The sequence below is a fragment of the Abrus precatorius genome, unplaced genomic scaffold (assembly GCF_003935025.1).
Source record: "Abrus precatorius isolate BTA unplaced genomic scaffold, Abrus_2018 Scaffold2, whole genome shotgun sequence".
NCBI classification, from domain to species: domain Eukaryota; kingdom Viridiplantae; phylum Streptophyta; class Magnoliopsida; order Fabales; family Fabaceae; genus Abrus; species Abrus precatorius.
Window position 1 is genome coordinate 24825200 of NW_020874362.1, and position 16336 is coordinate 24841535.

General features: G+C 36.0%; 1 protein-coding gene across 2 annotated transcripts; it reads left to right on the forward strand.

Annotated features, from left to right (window-relative positions):
• The first annotated feature begins 365 nt into the window (after nucleotides 1-365).
• On the forward strand, nucleotides 366-14186 carry LOC113858159 (GTP-binding protein TypA/BipA homolog). Of its 2 annotated transcripts, none has more exons than XM_027490658.1 (19): nucleotides 366-780; nucleotides 892-966; nucleotides 1187-1337; nucleotides 1489-1557; nucleotides 1663-1835; nucleotides 2123-2260; nucleotides 3121-3246; nucleotides 3770-3868; nucleotides 9313-9433; nucleotides 9539-9602; nucleotides 10488-10542; nucleotides 10612-10736; nucleotides 11380-11453; nucleotides 11734-11783; nucleotides 11952-12038; nucleotides 12657-12707; nucleotides 12783-12866; nucleotides 13441-13491; nucleotides 13778-14186. In XM_027490658.1, exons 1-19 carry the CDS (start codon nucleotides 457-459, stop codon nucleotides 13859-13861), a joined length of 2001 nt encoding a protein of 666 aa, XP_027346459.1. In that variant the 5' UTR covers nucleotides 366-456; the 3' UTR covers nucleotides 13862-14186. The 2 variants fall into 2 exon arrangements, with proteins under 2 accessions (XP_027346459.1, XP_027346458.1); XM_027490657.1 differs by having other exon boundaries at nucleotides 457-825; nucleotides 13778-14163.
• The last annotated feature ends 2150 nt before the right edge of the window (nucleotides 14187-16336 follow it).

The following is a 16336-nucleotide window of genomic DNA, read 5'->3' on the forward strand; positions in this document are numbered from 1 at the left end:
ATATTTATTATACTTTTATAATTTTAATATAATATATGTAATCTTTTTATAAAAATATCTATTTATAGATATTTTAACTCAATCTAAAGACTAAATTTAATAAAATTCTTATTAAAAAGATAAATATAATAATTAATTGTTTAACTTCGTAATCATGATATCATATTTAAGTTTGCAGTTGTCATGAAATATCTCTCATTACAAGTTATTAGGCTAATTAAAGAGATGTTCATGAAGCTTATTTGGGGTTTTTAAGTCCCTTGTAGGCTTGTACATAAGAAAAATGCAATTAAAATAAAAAGAAAATGGTTTGTTTTTCTTATTATCAAGCAGAAACGACGTCGTCTTGCACTGATGACTACCTCGAAGTTCGCACTTGCTAAAACCCTGCGAGTGGGTATGGAAGCTAAACCCATGGTGCTACTTCTTCATCGATAATAGCTGAGACCGTGCTTCATGGCGGGTCCCATTCTTCTTCGGTCTCTCTGGTCCTCAACCAGAAAATCCTTCTCCTCCTCTTCTGCCCCTCTCACTCCCTACCGCTTCTTCTCACGCGCCTTCGCCGCAGCACCTGCCGCCGCCGCCGCCGCCGCCGCCTCACCCGGCGCCTCACTCGACCCTAGCCGTCTCCGCAACGTCGCCGTGATTGCCCATGTCGATCACGGCAAGACCACTCTCATGGACCGCCTCCTCCGCCAGTGCGGCGCCGACATCCCCCACGAGCGCGCCATGGACTCCATCACTCTCGAGCGCGAGCGTGGCATCACCATCGCTTCCAAGGTTCGTTCCCTAATCTCGCCCTCGAATCCAACGTTCCTCCACTTCGTTTTGAATTGAATCTGATCCTCGTGAATGTGAAAGAAGTAACGAACGAACGCGTGGTATTTTCAGGTTACGTCTGTTTCCTGGAAAGAGAATGAGCTGAACATGGTTGATACCCCTGGACATGCTGATTTTGGTGGCGAAGTACGGTTTTCCATCAAAATAATTCTCCCAATCAATTGAAACCGAATTGCATAGTCCAACATGTTTGATTGATTTTTTTTTAATAAAAAGTTTGTACGATGCTTATTGGTGGCCTTTAATTTTTGGTTTTCAGTGTGAAGTATTTTTAATAGTGTAAAGTATGTTCTGGTGGTAGATGCAAGTAGTGCCTTTCTCATTTTTGTGGTTGGTTAATGAACAGGTTGAACGTGTTGTTGGTATGGTTGAGGGGGCAATTTTGGTTGTTGATGCTGGTGAAGGTCCACTTGCGCAAACAAAATTTGTTCTTGCAAAAGCCTTGAAGTATGGGTTGCGGCCTATTCTTCTTTTAAACAAAGTAGACCGACCTTCAGGTAGTCATCCGCTGATTCGCTGCTGTTATATGTTATGTCCTGTTACATGAAATAGAATTTATGTTGATGAACCAGTATTTCTTACTTGTATCTATTGAGTACTTGTGAAGTTGTGAGCTAATCCTTGTAATTTGTAACTTTTTTGGTACAGTTACTGAGGAGACATGTGATGAAGTTGAGAGCCTGGTGTTTGATCTATTTGCCAACCTGGGTGCTACAGGTACAAAAATGGAAATATCTAATAATTATAATATTTATGCTTGATTGTTTTGTATAGTAAATTCCTTCCTCTGAAATTTTATTATTATTTTTTTTGTGTGTGTAGAGGAGCAACTAGACTTTCCAGTTCTTTATGCTTCTGCTAAAGAAGGATGGGCGTCCACGTCATTTACAAAGGACCCCCCTGCTGAGGCCAAAAATATGTCACAATTGCTTGATGCAGTTGTAACACATGTCCCACCACCAAATGCAAGCATTGATGCACCTTTCCAAATGCTGGTTGGTATTTGAAAATTTGATGAGTTTATTATTACATGTATCTTGTCTGATAGGTTTTCTCTTGGGGAAGTTGTCTTCTTGGTGCAGCGTTTCCTTTCTTTTGTTGCCAATGCCCTTTTCTCTTTTATCAATTGCAATAAATTGTAGGAGCCCTGACGTAAAGCTTTAGGAAACTCTGTTGCATTTTCTTTTTCTTCTATCCTCTTTGAATTAATTGTTTTTCCCTGTACTAGTTTTGGATGTACACTTGGGATCAGTGAAAAACATGATTTAATAGTGATTTTCAGGTTTCAATGATGGAACGAGATTTCTATCTTGGGCGAATTTTGACTGGACGCATATATTCTGGGGTTGTTCGTGTCGGTGACAGGGTTCATGGACTACGTAATAAAGATTCTGGTGCAGAAAAAATTGAAGATGGAAAGGTTTGTTGATCTATGGCCTTGTAAACACCAGTGCTGATGGATAGACTGTTGCCATAGTAAATGATAAGAGCTAAATTGTTTTGGTAATTTTTTAGCTCATGGATAAATTGTTAAATTATCCTTTAAGTCTTTTTTTTTTTCATTTCATCAGTGAATAGAAACATGGTCTTGGTATGTATTTTAAATGCCTATGTCTATCTAATTCCGTAATGAGGATATTTGACATCATGCTCTTAATAGTAGCAACAATATTTAAATGTTAGAGAAGAATGTTCTCATTTATTCTCAGTAGGGTGTCTTCTATTGCCACTGTATCATACTATGACTAGTTTTGAGTAAACTGCATATTAAGCAATTACCTTTACTTTTATGTGTCTAACATTTCCATCCTGGCATTATTGAGACTGAATTGTAACAGAGTAGCGGGGAAATCAACAGAAAAGTAGTCATTGGTGTCAACTTTACAGTTGCAGTGTCAATGTAAAGGCTAATGACTTTCATGTCTAGAAATCAATCATGTCCTTTATCAACTGTTTTTGGAATAGGAGCTGGGTGAATTTTAAACACCATGTAGTGCAGATGAATATTCTTTTTTTGTTCTTCTGTAGGTTATGTATCGTATGCTCTAGACAATGCTTAAAAATTATCTGTGTCGTTCATTTACAAAATCATTTTGTTATATTCAAAATGTAGTGGAAATGGTAATTAATTCCTGAAATATTAGTAATCTACAAATGGCTATATGAACTAAAATGTTGAAGTGTGGTAGTCTTTTATTAATTAGTAGTAGTATTTATGAGAATAAGATGTCTTGACCTTCTACAGGCAGCTCAAATTTTCTATGATTTTTCATTTTTTAGGTGGTGAAGTTGATGAAAAAGAAGGGTACGAACATGGCTCTAACTGATTGTGCTGGAGCTGGCGATATAATATCAGTTGCTGGCTTGGCAACTCCATCAATAGGCCATACAGTGGCAACAGTGGAGGTAATTAATTATTTTTCTAATATATAGGCGTCCTTACTCTTTATGGCCATTTAACTTGATGAGAATGGCCATGGGTTATTTGATGTGGCCTGTACAATATAAGCCAATAAATAGATAAATATAATATTGATGTAAATTGATTAGTTTTTTTATAAAATTTATTTATTCTTAATCTTTACGAAAAGGTACTCCTAGATAGCCTAACCTAGTTATATTATACAAATTTATATTTTTTATTATAAACTAGTACGTGACCTGTGCCATTGCATGGGTAAATTTACTTTGATTTGTAACTGGGTATTTACAAGAGTAAACAGCATATTAAGCAATTACCTCTTTATTTTTGGATAGTTTTTTTAAACCATAGACTAGTTTAATATTACCTAACAAAATATCCATTTTTTCACAGGTTGCAATGAATGATGAATTCTCGATATTTTATTATAACTTAAAGTCTTGTATTTTGAGAACCTTTCTAGCATGAAATTGTTGACCGGAGTAACTTAAGGTTTTAATATCCCAGGTTATGTCTGCGTTGCCCACAGTTGAGTTGGATCCTCCAACAATTTCCATGACTTTTGGTGTAAACGACTCCCCATTGGCTGGTCGTGATGGCACTCATGTAAGTGGTGTTTGTTTTACTTTTACCTTCTTCGCTGCCTTCAGTTTTGTTAGGGTCAAAGCTTTTAAAATCAGAAAAAGATGAACAAAAGACTGAATAACTCTGACAATCTTTATTAATGCCTTGAAAAGAATAAGGATTCAAGAATCCCCCAGAGCTAACAGCTCCCTGAACACTAAACAATATTTCCTCTCAGTATTTCTCTACAAACCAAAACATAATCCCCTCCTATTCCTCCTAACTTTATTTAAAAGGTATTAACAAATAACAACTAATTAACTAACCGTTGACTCCTTCCTTCCTTTCCTCCTAACATACACTTTCCATACTTTAGATTTTTTGTTAGTGTCAATCATTTGTTCTTCCTCCCTAGTCCTAACACTACCTCCTCCCAAAGTACCAGCCTTGTCCTCAAGGCTCAAATGAGGAAATTGATGTTGTAGTGCAAATTCATCCTCCCAAGTGGCTTCATCAACAGGGAGACCCTTCCAATGAACTAAAAACTGTTTAACTGTCTTTCCCTCTGCTGAAATTATGCGACTAGATAACAGTGCTGCAGGTTCTGCCAATTCGTCAGATGTTAAGTCGTTAGGAAGCTCAGTAGAAGAATCATATTGCCCAATAGTCCTTTTAAGCGGAGAGACATGAAAAGTAGGATGGATCTTAGAAGTTATGGGCAACTGTAATTTATAAGCAACACTTCCAACCTTTTGCAAAACCTGATAAGGACCAAAAAATCGAGGGGCTAGCTTTTGATGAATACGATCTGCGAGAGACTGGTGTTTGTGGGGTCGTAACTTGAGAAACACCCAATCTCCCACAGCGAATTCTAGTGGCCGCCGATGTCGATCTGCATACTTTTTCATTTGCTCCTGAGCCCTTTGTAAGTGACCCTTAAGCTGTTTAAGGGCCTCATCCCTATCTTTCAATTCCCTTCCAACTGCTTCAACTCGGATTTCTCCTTCAATGACTTTAGGAATTAAGGGAGGACTGCGACCATAAACTGCCTCGAAGGGAGTTGTTCCAAGAGATGAATGATAAGTTGTGTTGTACCATAATTCCGCCCATGGAACCCATAAGGACCAATTCTTAGGTTGATCCGAAGCGAAACATCGCAGATAAGTTTCCACACAGCGGTTAACAACTTCTGTTTGCCCATCGGACTGAGGGTGATAAGTCGTGCTTAGCTGTAGCTTAGTACCTTGGAGAGCAAATAATTCTTGCCAAAAGTGACTTACAAATATTGGATCTCTGTCACTAAGGATAGAAGAAGGGAGGCCATGTAAACGAACAATCTCCCGAGCAAAAATTTCTGCTATCCTCTTAGCTGTATAGGGATGTTTCAAAGGAATAAAATGTGCGTATTTGGTTAGTCTATCCACCACCACCACCATTAGAGCATCGAATCCCCTGGACTTTGGCAGTGCCACAATAAAATTCATGAATATTTCATCCCAAATTAAAGAAGGTATGGGCAGGGGTTGCAGAGTTCCAGCAGGAGAAATTGCTTCATACTTGTGTCTTTGGCAAATATCACAAGCCTGAACAAACTCTTTGACCCTTTTTTTCATTCCAATCCAATACACGTTCCCTGCTAAACGTTTATAAGTTCTGAGCAAACTTGAATGCCCACCCACAGGGGAAGAATGAAACTCATGTAAGAACTGAGGGATCATAGAAGAGGTAGCAGAAAGCACCAATCTGCCATGGTAAAACAGGATGCCACCCCTGAGGACATAACCAGGTTTGGAGCTTGGGTCTTGAATCAAATGTTGGATGATTTCTTGTAAAATGAAATCCTGCATAACTTCTTTTTGTATTACAGAAGACTGTTGCCACTGAGGGAAATAGATTGCGGTTGATAAAGTTGCTAAATTTTCTGCATCCCCTTTTCGAGATAAGGCATCAGCTGCCTTATTAGTTGGACCAGGTTTGTAAATTACCTCAAATTGAAATCCTAATAGTTTGGACACTCAACACTGTTGATCTGCTGAAATTACTCTCTGCTGCAACAAGTGTTTTAAACTACGTTGGTCTGTATAAACAAAGAACTTTTTCTCCAATAGGTAATGCCTCCAATGTAGGATAAGAACCATAGCAATCAACTCCTTTTCATAAATTGATTTAGCCAAATGTCCTTTAGACAAGGCCTTGCTGAAATAAGCAATTGGCTTACCCTGTTGCATAAGAACTGCACTGATTCCGCTGCTAGAGGCATCACTTTCGATTTCAAAACTTTCCTCAAAATTAGGAAGAGATAAAACTGGGGCTGTCACCAAAGCTTCCTTTAACAAATTAAATGCCTTGTCTGCATCAGGCCCCCACTTAAACCCATCTTTCTTAGTCAACTCAGTTAGAGGTTTAACAATCTTCCCATACCCAACTATGAATCTTCGGTAATACCCAGTCAAGCCTAAAAATCCTCGTACTCCTTTTACATTTTTAGGAATGGGCCACTCTAGAACACTCTCCACCTTGCTTCGATCCACATGTAACTCATCAGAAGAAATAATATGTCCTAAGTATTCAATCTGCCTTCTTCCGAAACTACACTTTCGTTGATTGGTCACGAATTGATGCTCTTCTAACACTTGCAGGACACGGTCCATATGCCATATATGTGAAGCCCAATCCTTACTATATACTAGGATGTCGTCAAAGAATACAAACACAAATTTTCGCAAATATGGGCGAAAAATCATGTTCATTGTTGACTGAAAAGTAGAAAGAGCGTTCATTAATCCAAAAGACATAACCTAGTATTCATAGTGCCCCTCATAAGTTCTGAACGCAGTCTTCAATATGTCCTCTTCTCTCATACGAATTTGGTGATAACCGGATTGTAAATCTAATTTAGAGAAGAAATTAGATTCGAATAATTCATCTAACAGTTCTTCAACTATGGGAATAGGAAACTTGTCGGGAATGGTGATGGAATTTAAAGTTCTGTAATCCACACACATTCTTCACGTGTTATCTTTCTTTTTAACCAGAATGACTGGGCTAGAACTGTAACGAATCACCCCTTGCTTCAACAATTCCTGGACTTGCCTTTCGATCTCGTTTTTGTGATGGTGAGGATATTTGTAAGGCCTGACATTGACTGGTTCTGCTCCCTCCTGCAAGGTGATTATATGGTCGGTTGATCTCCTTGGGAGAAGACCATTCAACTTTTTGAAAACTTTCTTATGATCTTCTAAAATCTGCTGTAGATCATGTTGTTGTTCAGCTAACAAGTCTGCAGCAACTCCCCTTTCTTCTTGATCTAATTTGGACCACGACATCCCATCCATCAACGGCGTCATACTACCAACCAAACTATAGAGAGGAGCCTGACCATCCTTCATCAATCATGTTTTCCTTCCACAAAAACTGCATCGACATATCTCTCCAATCCACTGTCACGATTCCCAAGGTTTTAAGGCATGTCATCCCTAAGATAACATCTAATCCCCAAGATCCAATACGTGCGTATCTAGAGTCATTTCATTGCCATCCAGCTATAAAGGAATCTATGAACAGAATCCTCTAGAATGTATTAAGTGTCCATCTCCCAGCCTCACCTTGAATTTGGGCTCCTCGTTCACTTTTAAGCCCAAAGAAAGGACCACTTGAGGAGCCACAAAATTTTCACTTGCTCCGCTGTCCACCAAGAGCACTACAGGGACTCCCATTAACAGCCCATTTAATTTCATTGTTTTTGCCCCATTTGGACTTCCACCCACGAGGCCCAGCAAGCCCATTCCTCGACACTCTATCTCCCTTCCTTCTTCCTCAGATCCATCTCCTCCTACCTGGCGCGCCGCTGGGCCAGCTGATCCAAACCCGTCGTCTTTCTCGCCTTCCTCATCTTCTGCCAAAATTGTCAAGCGCAGAGACCGATCTTTACACTGATGCCTTGGTCCGTATCTTTCTCCACACTTAAAGCATAAACCCAGCCTTCGTCGCTCCATCATCAACTCATGGGGAAGATGCTTCATGCCCCTGCTACGATTGTCTTCGTCACCTCTTACCACCCTAAAGTGCGCTGTTGCTGAAGGACCCGAATAGGGACCTATGGTAGGATTCTTAAATCCCGGGAGGGACCCCCTGAACGCTCAGGATCTTGCTGAATAGAGACAAAAAAGCTTCTTCTTGGATATCTGGAAGTCAGCATTCCCCTGTGTAATTCTTGTTCCGTATAAAAGATGACTCACCGTCTTTGGCCATCTCAGCTTCAATACCCCTCGCCAAACGCATAGCATGTCGCCTAGTTGGTGGATCCAGAGTACGTACCCGCCATCTGATTTTGTCTTTCAACCCTCCAACAAAATACTCGAGATATTGAGTCTTAGGCAGCCTTGGAACCTGAGAGGCTAGAGCTTCAAATGCTTCAATAAACAATTCCACATAACCTTCTTGCTTTAGTAATTTCAATTCCTCAAAAGGATTATCCAAACAATCACTCCCAAACCTAACGATCAAAGCCTTTTTTAGATTGTACCAAGTTGGTTCCTCCTCCTCACGCCATAAATTGAACCAATGAATCGTGGTCCCCTTCATACAAATCTTGGCCAACTTTACTTTCACGGCCTCACTGGTACCATGCACTTCAAAGTAAGTCTCTGCTCTACATATCCATCCAACCGGGTCAACCCCATTGAAGGCAGGTAGTTCCACCTTCTTAGCAGAAGGTCGAAACTTTGTGTCAATGTTTCCTTCCTTGGCATTATTGTCATTCAAACTTACATCCCTTTCGCCTCGCGACTCCATATACGATTGATATTCCGTCCCCTTAGCAGTACTTATCTTGTGAATCTCTTTCAACAATTCTTGCTGCGTGACGTTCATCTCCTTTATTAATTCAGACAACGTTTTCTGCGATACCTCGATGTTTTGAATACTAGATTCAAGAACATCCACCCTCTTGTTCATTCTTGTTGGCATGGGAGTAATCGGATCCGGCAGGTCGGACCAATTGTAAGGGTCAAAGCTTTTAAAATCAGAAAAAGATGAACAAAAGACTGAATAATTCTGACTTTATTAATGCCTTGAAAAGAATAAGGATTCAAGAATCCCCCAGAGCTAACAGCTCCCTGAAAACTGAACAATATTTCCTCTCAGTATTTCTCTACAAACCAAAACATAATCCCCTCCTATTCCTCCTAACTTTATTTAAAAGGTATTAACAAATAGCAACTAACTAACTAACTGTTGACTCTTTCCTTCCTTTTCTCCTAACATACACTTTCCATACTTTAGATTTCTTGTTAGTGTCAATCATTTGTTCTTCCTCCCTGGTCCTAACAAGTTTCCTGTGTACAAGACTTTGGGGATGCTCCTCAAATTCCAACTCAGACCTACCCCCTTTTGTTGTCTTTGAAGCTGCATTCTATAGTTTTTGCATAAACAGTTCTTATATGCTTGTAGTTATACCTTATTAAGTAATACTGAATTTTTTGTAGTTGACTGGAGGAAGAATTGGGGACCGACTGATGGCTGAAGCTGAAACGAACCTTGCAATAAATGTGCTTCCAGGTTTATCAGAATCATTTGAAGTTCAGGGAAGAGGAGAGCTACAGCTGGGTTTGTTCCTGCTTCTCTGAAATTGCATGATCCTTGTTGCTGTTTGCTTGTAAATTATGGTTCGCCTTATGCTTACCCAGCTGCTTATGGCATCTGTTTTAACAGGTATTTTAATCGAGAATATGAGACGTGAAGGATTTGAGTTATCTGTCTCCCCACCTAAAGTCATGTGAGTTTCCAAGAACTGAACAAGGCTCTGAATTTTTTTGTCTCATTCTCAGTTTTGACATAATGTGGTTTTGCTTGCCTAGCATTACATATGGTTTTGGCATGCCATTTTAAATACTGAGTACTTATTTCACATGTTTTAATAGAGACTTGTATTTTTCTAACTCCTAAAAGACTCAGCTATTTCACATGCCATTCTGTTATATATCTCCAGCACACTCCCTCAGGCAAGAGCTCTTTGGGATTGAACAGTGAACAATGCACAAATCCATTTACTGTATCTTCAAATTAGTTTATTTATAAAAAAATAGGACTACAAGAATTGAACTCTTAAGTGCTTGGTCATAGAAGTCTAATACCATGTCGAAGACGAACTTTCTTATTAAGCTGTTAAGTAGGAGCCTCAGGAAAATGGCTTTACATTTCCAACAAAAATTATAAGAAAAGATATAAAAGGATGAGAGAGATATAGGAGTAAAGTGAGACTATGATCTGATATAAACACTTACCTAATACTCCTATTTACCCTACTATTCTATGTCTTGCATAAGCCCTACCACATAACAATGATAACGTAATGAGACTACTGAAACAATAAGATTTTAATAACAAATGCAAAAGTGAATGAACAACAACCATTAAGTGTGGTGCTTGTGTGTCTGAGCATAGGCTTTGAAAAGGCTGGTTTTTTTTTATTCTTTGCATTCTATATATTCACAGTATGAAACTTTCTTCTCATCTACTTGATCTTGGAAAGTCTACAGATTTGAAATATTCTATCTAGTCAAGCTTTCTTACACTGTTTTGTTGTTCAATGGTTCTGATTTCTAAATGATACATTATACATTCTTTGAACTCACATACCTGTTGCATTTTATGGGTTTAGGTATAAAACTGAAAATGGTCAGAAGCTTGAGCCCGTAGAAGAAGTTACAATTGAGGTAATAATTCAATTTGACATTTATAGTCCAAGTCTTTGGACTTCAAATATCATAATGGATCTATTCCAGGTAAATGATGAGCATGTTGGCTTGGTAATGGAGGCCTTGTCTCATAGACGAGGTGAGGTTACTGACATGGGTCCTGTCTCTGGAACTGTTGGTCGAACTAGATTGTCTTTGACTTGTCCATCAAGGTTAGCTTAGTTATCTTTCTGTATATCTTGAATTTATCTCTTTGACTTGTTTTTCTCCTAGCGTATTAATGGTCTTAATTTTGAAATTGTATTATCATAGGTAAAAATGTAAAATATATATTTATGTCATGGAAATGCTATAGATGCACGGTTTAAAAGATATCATGTTCTTTGGCCTTTTGTGTCTTATTATTCTTTGCCCCTTTTCTTTGAGGGAGATGATTACCTCTTGTCATCCTAGTTGCTTTCTTAAATAACCTTGCTTTGAGATGATAAGGAAAGAAAAGCAAGGGAATGAATCTGAGGAAGTGCTTCAATAATTAGACATCAGTTAAACACTCAAGTATAATTTTTCTATAGATTTATCTCTCAAAATAAGCCTTTGGTATCATGATTGAATCCAGACATGTCTTACTAATTCCAAGTCCATATTTCTGGTTGCTTCCTTACTGTAGTTGAATCCCATAGAGCTACTTGAGTAATTTGAGCTTCTGAAATTCAGTTCGTGGATGTTCATTAATTATCTTATATCACTAATCACCATCAATGGAGATATAACTTCTTTGGCATTACAGTTAATAACAAAATCAGATCTTGTGAGAGTGCCAGAAATTTAGTCACTGCTTTAATGCTGTGTGTTCAGGGGCCTGGTTGGATACAGGAGTGTGTTCAGCAGTGACACACGTGGAACTGGATTCATGCATCGTGCTTTTCTCGGTATGCATGCTTTTGCTTAAAATTGATCTCTTTTTCTTCCTACTGGCATTTAATGATGCCACTTTTCAACTTTTTTGCTATATGTTTGCAAATCACATTATTTAATTGCCCCATTATCAAGGTTTTGCTTATTTTATGTTTGTAGAGCTTTTATGCTTTTGTATTTTTCTAAATTTTAACACTTACTTTGAGCTTCCATTTTGAAATGCAGCTTATTTTAGCATCACATCTTTATAATCATTTTATTTTATATATCATGCATTTTATTGTGATGTTGCAGCATATGAAAAATTTCGAGGCCCGCTTGGCAATGTCAGGAAAGGAGTTCTGGTATTTTGGCTGCTTCTGACCCTACTCATGACTCACGAGGGCTTAATAATAATTAATTTACACTGAATTACTACTCATACCGTATACTTGTGTTTCAATGAGCTTGTTTTGAGGGGTCTTATTTGTTGTGTCTACCCATTACCCAATGTCGTTTGTTTAATTGAACAGGTGTCAATGGGTTTTGGTACAATCACAGCTCATGCATTGATGAGCTTAGAAGCTCGAGGGACTCTTTTTGTAACTCCTGGAATGGAGGTTAGAACTTTTTACCTCTTTTTCATGGATTATGCATAATGATATGACTTTCTTCTGTATCTTTATTACTTTGAATTTGAAATTCTGATTTTTGTGAAGCAAATATAATATGCTGCTTATGTCTCCATTGCAATTTTCAATTTTTAATCCCCATTCCTCTTAAAAATAAATAAATAAATCTGTGTTACCTCCTTCACATACTGTTTTTCCTACTATGGGTTGATGATGAGTTCATTGTACACATATATTGAAGATGAATTTCTGATAACAAGCATTGTGTCCACTTGTTTTTCTTGCCTATACTTAGCTTAAAAATTTATCTGAATGAGGATTATTAATATTTATTTACTAGATTGCATTAATTGATTTAGTCCATGTAGTTTTTTTTGCTGCATTTATCCTTTATTCATCTAGGGAGTTTGGGATTGCTAAAGAAGATAAATTTGGAAAGAGGATTTTCAAGTAAAATAGTTTTTTGCTATCAATCTTGCTATGATTTTTCTTAGGTGGGTATTTTATTGTCAAATTTTGGTTAAACACTTTGTGATTCTTATTTTTTTGCTTTTATTGCATATATAAGTTTATGCTGTCTATAATACTTTTTATTTTTGTTTACAGTCGTATGATGGAATGATTGTTGGAGAGCACTCACGGGATACAGATCTTGATGTAAGAAGTATTCTTAGCCTGAATGCAGATGTTATGTCAAAGTTGGTGACTCACTGACAAAGAGTAATATTTCAGGTTAATCCAGTGAGGGCTAAAGAACTTACAAATGTGCGTGCTGCTGCAAAGGACGAAAATGTGAAGCTGTCTCCTCCTCGCCTTGTATGTGTTTATCTACAAAATTATATTCCTAAGTCTTGATATTTTAGACAAGTGTGTTACTTTTAAATATCAGGTCTATTACTTTCTGTATGAGTATATGACAACTGCTTTTGGAAATTCAAAATGCAAATAAATTTTCACCTCTGACTGGACAGCGAGAATATTTGAAGCTGCTGTATGTTTACTGTCAGCAGAGAGCATAGGCAATAAATATTCTTAAATAATTTTTGTAAGTTCAAAAATGTTTTCTTTTTTTTGTCACATGGTTTTCAAGCACAAAGCATGTTTAAAATGGAGATGAGTTTTGAAGTCTATCAATTCGGTGAAATAACAGACTATCAAATTCAATACGGTTTATGTCCTTTGGTTTCTTGGATTCCACAGTGCATTTATGGCAATATCTTTCAAGGAAACCTTGCACGTTTTATGTTTTAGACTGGCAGCACTTGAGGCTGCATGAAGTATTTAGTGTATGTAATTGAAAAGTAGTTAGCGAAAAAGTGAGAATATCATGATGGTCCTTGAGCTTAACATGTAACATGTTTTCTTACATCTGAGGTTATTTGATTTGCAGATGACGCTTGAAGAAGCTATAGGATATGTTGCTTCGGATGAGCTGATTGAGGTAAGTTTCAGCCCGCAATTTATTATCGTTATAAAAAGTTTTCCCTGATATTGTTTGATAAAAAGATGTATCGGTGCTTCAACCCCTAGTCCCTGTCAACCCAATTGTCAAAACCCAATAAAAGTTTATCTGTATTTTCTCTTTTTGATTCTTCATTTTAGCTACATATGCTGAGTTGATAATGCTTGTAACTGACTTATTTGGGTGATGTTCGTTTGGCCGCAATAACATTTCTTGATTGTTTCACTGTTACGTTTCTAATATGTTTTCTTTTGTTTTCGTGTAGGTTACACCAAAGGCCATCCGTTTACGTAAAAAATACCTTGATGTTAACAAGCGTAAAGCCATGAGTAAAAGGCCAAAGGAATGAAGAGGACAAAAAGGCACGAGTAAAAGGCCAAAGGAATAATGAGTTTATCCTCGATTAAATTTTGTAACATTAATTTGTTCAGTATATGGTATAGTCATTATAAGCAAATGTTTTCTTTCCTAGGTTCGCTATAATTCATGTGTTGTATTACAGGCTCCGCAGAAAGAAATATTCTTTGGTAGGGATGAGGTAACTCAATTTTTGTATTTTCTAAGAAATGGTTAATAATTGGCAATAGAACAAGTTGCTCATTGTTATGTAATATCTTACCAAGCACGTTTATTTAAAAGATTAAATTCAAAGGTGAGAAAGGATATTTTATTTGCTCATGAGTTTTATGGTTTACTTTGACATTTCCTTTACCAGTCTTTGTGCTGTACCCCAAAATTATTTGTGGTGGTCGGCATGACGCATGTATTGATATCTGTACAATTCACTTTTTCTCCAAGTCTACATTTTCATCTTTATCGTAAAATAAAAGTGAATTTCTTTGTTGGCTTATGGCCAGTTTGTGTAAACTTTTGTAGAGGAAAAAAATTAATATAAAAAATGATTTTTTTTGTAAGTTATAAATAATTTATTTTGATAAGAAAACTTATCAGAAAATAGAGATGCATGTGTTATTTTTTACTTGTTAAAGTTTTATTAAATTTTTATTATGTAAAAGTTAACCTAAAGGTTAAACATATCTTATGTCTTTTTTTCCAACTTTTACGTGAGTGTCACTTGCATGAATGCTTAGCATTTCATATTTCATAAATTTAGTACGTTCTCATTGTCTATGATGTGTGTGATATGTTCATTGATCACATAAATAAATTTCCAAACTTTAACTATAACAGGCTGGCCAGGATTTCAAAATCACGTTACAGCAAGCGTGAGGCCTTTAAGAAAATGTGTCATTTCTTCTGATTTTAGTTGAGACGAGTCTTTATGTTTCTACGGTGGTTGTAACAAGAGAAGCAGTACGCAGAAGGTGACTCATTATTGATGCACAAGTATAAGGTGACTCCTTTTTTGGCCAGGAAACAATGGCAACAACTTTTGACTCGTGCAAGGTCTGTAGGGAAATACTAGTTCTCTTAACATAAGCACTGAGTTCAATGGATTTCTTAGAATGAAGATGGTTAAAATACTTGTATATTTGAGAAGATATTATATATTCTTTTTAAATTAAGGGTTGTGATTTTTTTAATATTTTAAATATTAAAAGATATTTTTGTTTTTTAAAAATAAATCACTAACATTCACCTTCTTGATACATATTTAATATATGATTAATAATAAAAATTATTACACATATAAAATGATATATAATATTCTCTTAATTTAAAAAAAAAATCCTTTTAGATAATATATCTATGAAATGAAAATGACATATTCTAATAAATATACAACATCTTAAGGGCTAGATCCTCTATTTGGAGGTTTTTTTTATTTGTTTAAAAAAATTATTAAAATAATATTATTTTAAAACATTTTTATCACATTATTACAAGTTTCATATATAATAAGTATGGAACTCTTTTTTCTTTTTCTTTTTTTTAAATAATTTTATATATTAAAAGAACGAAACTTTAAGCGATAACAATTGTTAACAAGTTTTATTTGTATTGTAGGTAAAACCTATTATTATTTTTTAATTTCAATTTGAATTTGAACAGTTAAAAATAAGTGAAGACACATTGTGCATGATGTGAAAAAAAGTCTTCAAATAGAAAAAAATGTTTTTAAAAAATATTATTTTAACAATTCATTTTTTAAAAATATTAAAAAAAATTAAATAAGCCCCATTTGAATCATTTAGCACATAGATTTATTTATGTCAAGTTGAACATTTGTTGGCTTATAGTGTGTTTGGGGGAGTGTTGCATCTTCCTAAACACACATTGGAAGACCCCAGGTGCGATTTTGAGCTTTTTAAACATGTATAAAAGAAAAATCAAGTTTGTTCTTAGAAAGCAAATTTAAGTAGAAGTGTTAAAAAATCGAAACAAAAATTTTACACTAAATTTAATTTTGAGATAAATCTAAACATGGACCTACATTATATTACTTCAAATTGAATCTTAACTACATTTAATTTTATAAAATAAAAGTTATTTAAAGTTTGAAACCCCTCCCTGAGGAACCTGCCTAGGTTCACATCATTGACATCAATGACTTGGGTATTTTTGCCGTCTTGAGTAGAATTTGATTTCCATGCTACCTACCCAACGGTATAAGAAAGGTATACTAGTATTATTTTAATTATATCATAGCTACAATGGTTTTCTATCTTCACAAAATATTCGCCTATTTTGGCTTGTCATAACACATTTGATCAGCAAAAATAAAATGTTCCAATATTTACAATTACACTTCTAACCTTTTCTATTTTTTCAGCTATTAAATATAAATACTTTTAAATTTTAATTTGGCCATATATATGATAGAATTGAAAAATAAGAATGAGTCATAAACACTAATTAAACC

Bases quoted from the DNA above. Each gene is read 5' to 3' on its own strand.
- LOC113858159 (XM_027490657.1), top strand. From the start codon at position 457: ATGGCGGGTCCCATTCTTCTTCGGTCTCTCTGGTCCTCAACCAGAAAA. The intron at 2,261-3,120 runs GTTTGTTGATCT...TTCATTTTTTAG, and splicing joins AAAAAATTGAAGATGGAAAG to GTGGTGAAGTTGATGAAAAA. The intron at 12,039-12,656 runs GTTAGAACTTTT...TTTTGTTTACAG, and splicing joins TTGTAACTCCTGGAATGGAG to TCGTATGATGGAATGATTGT.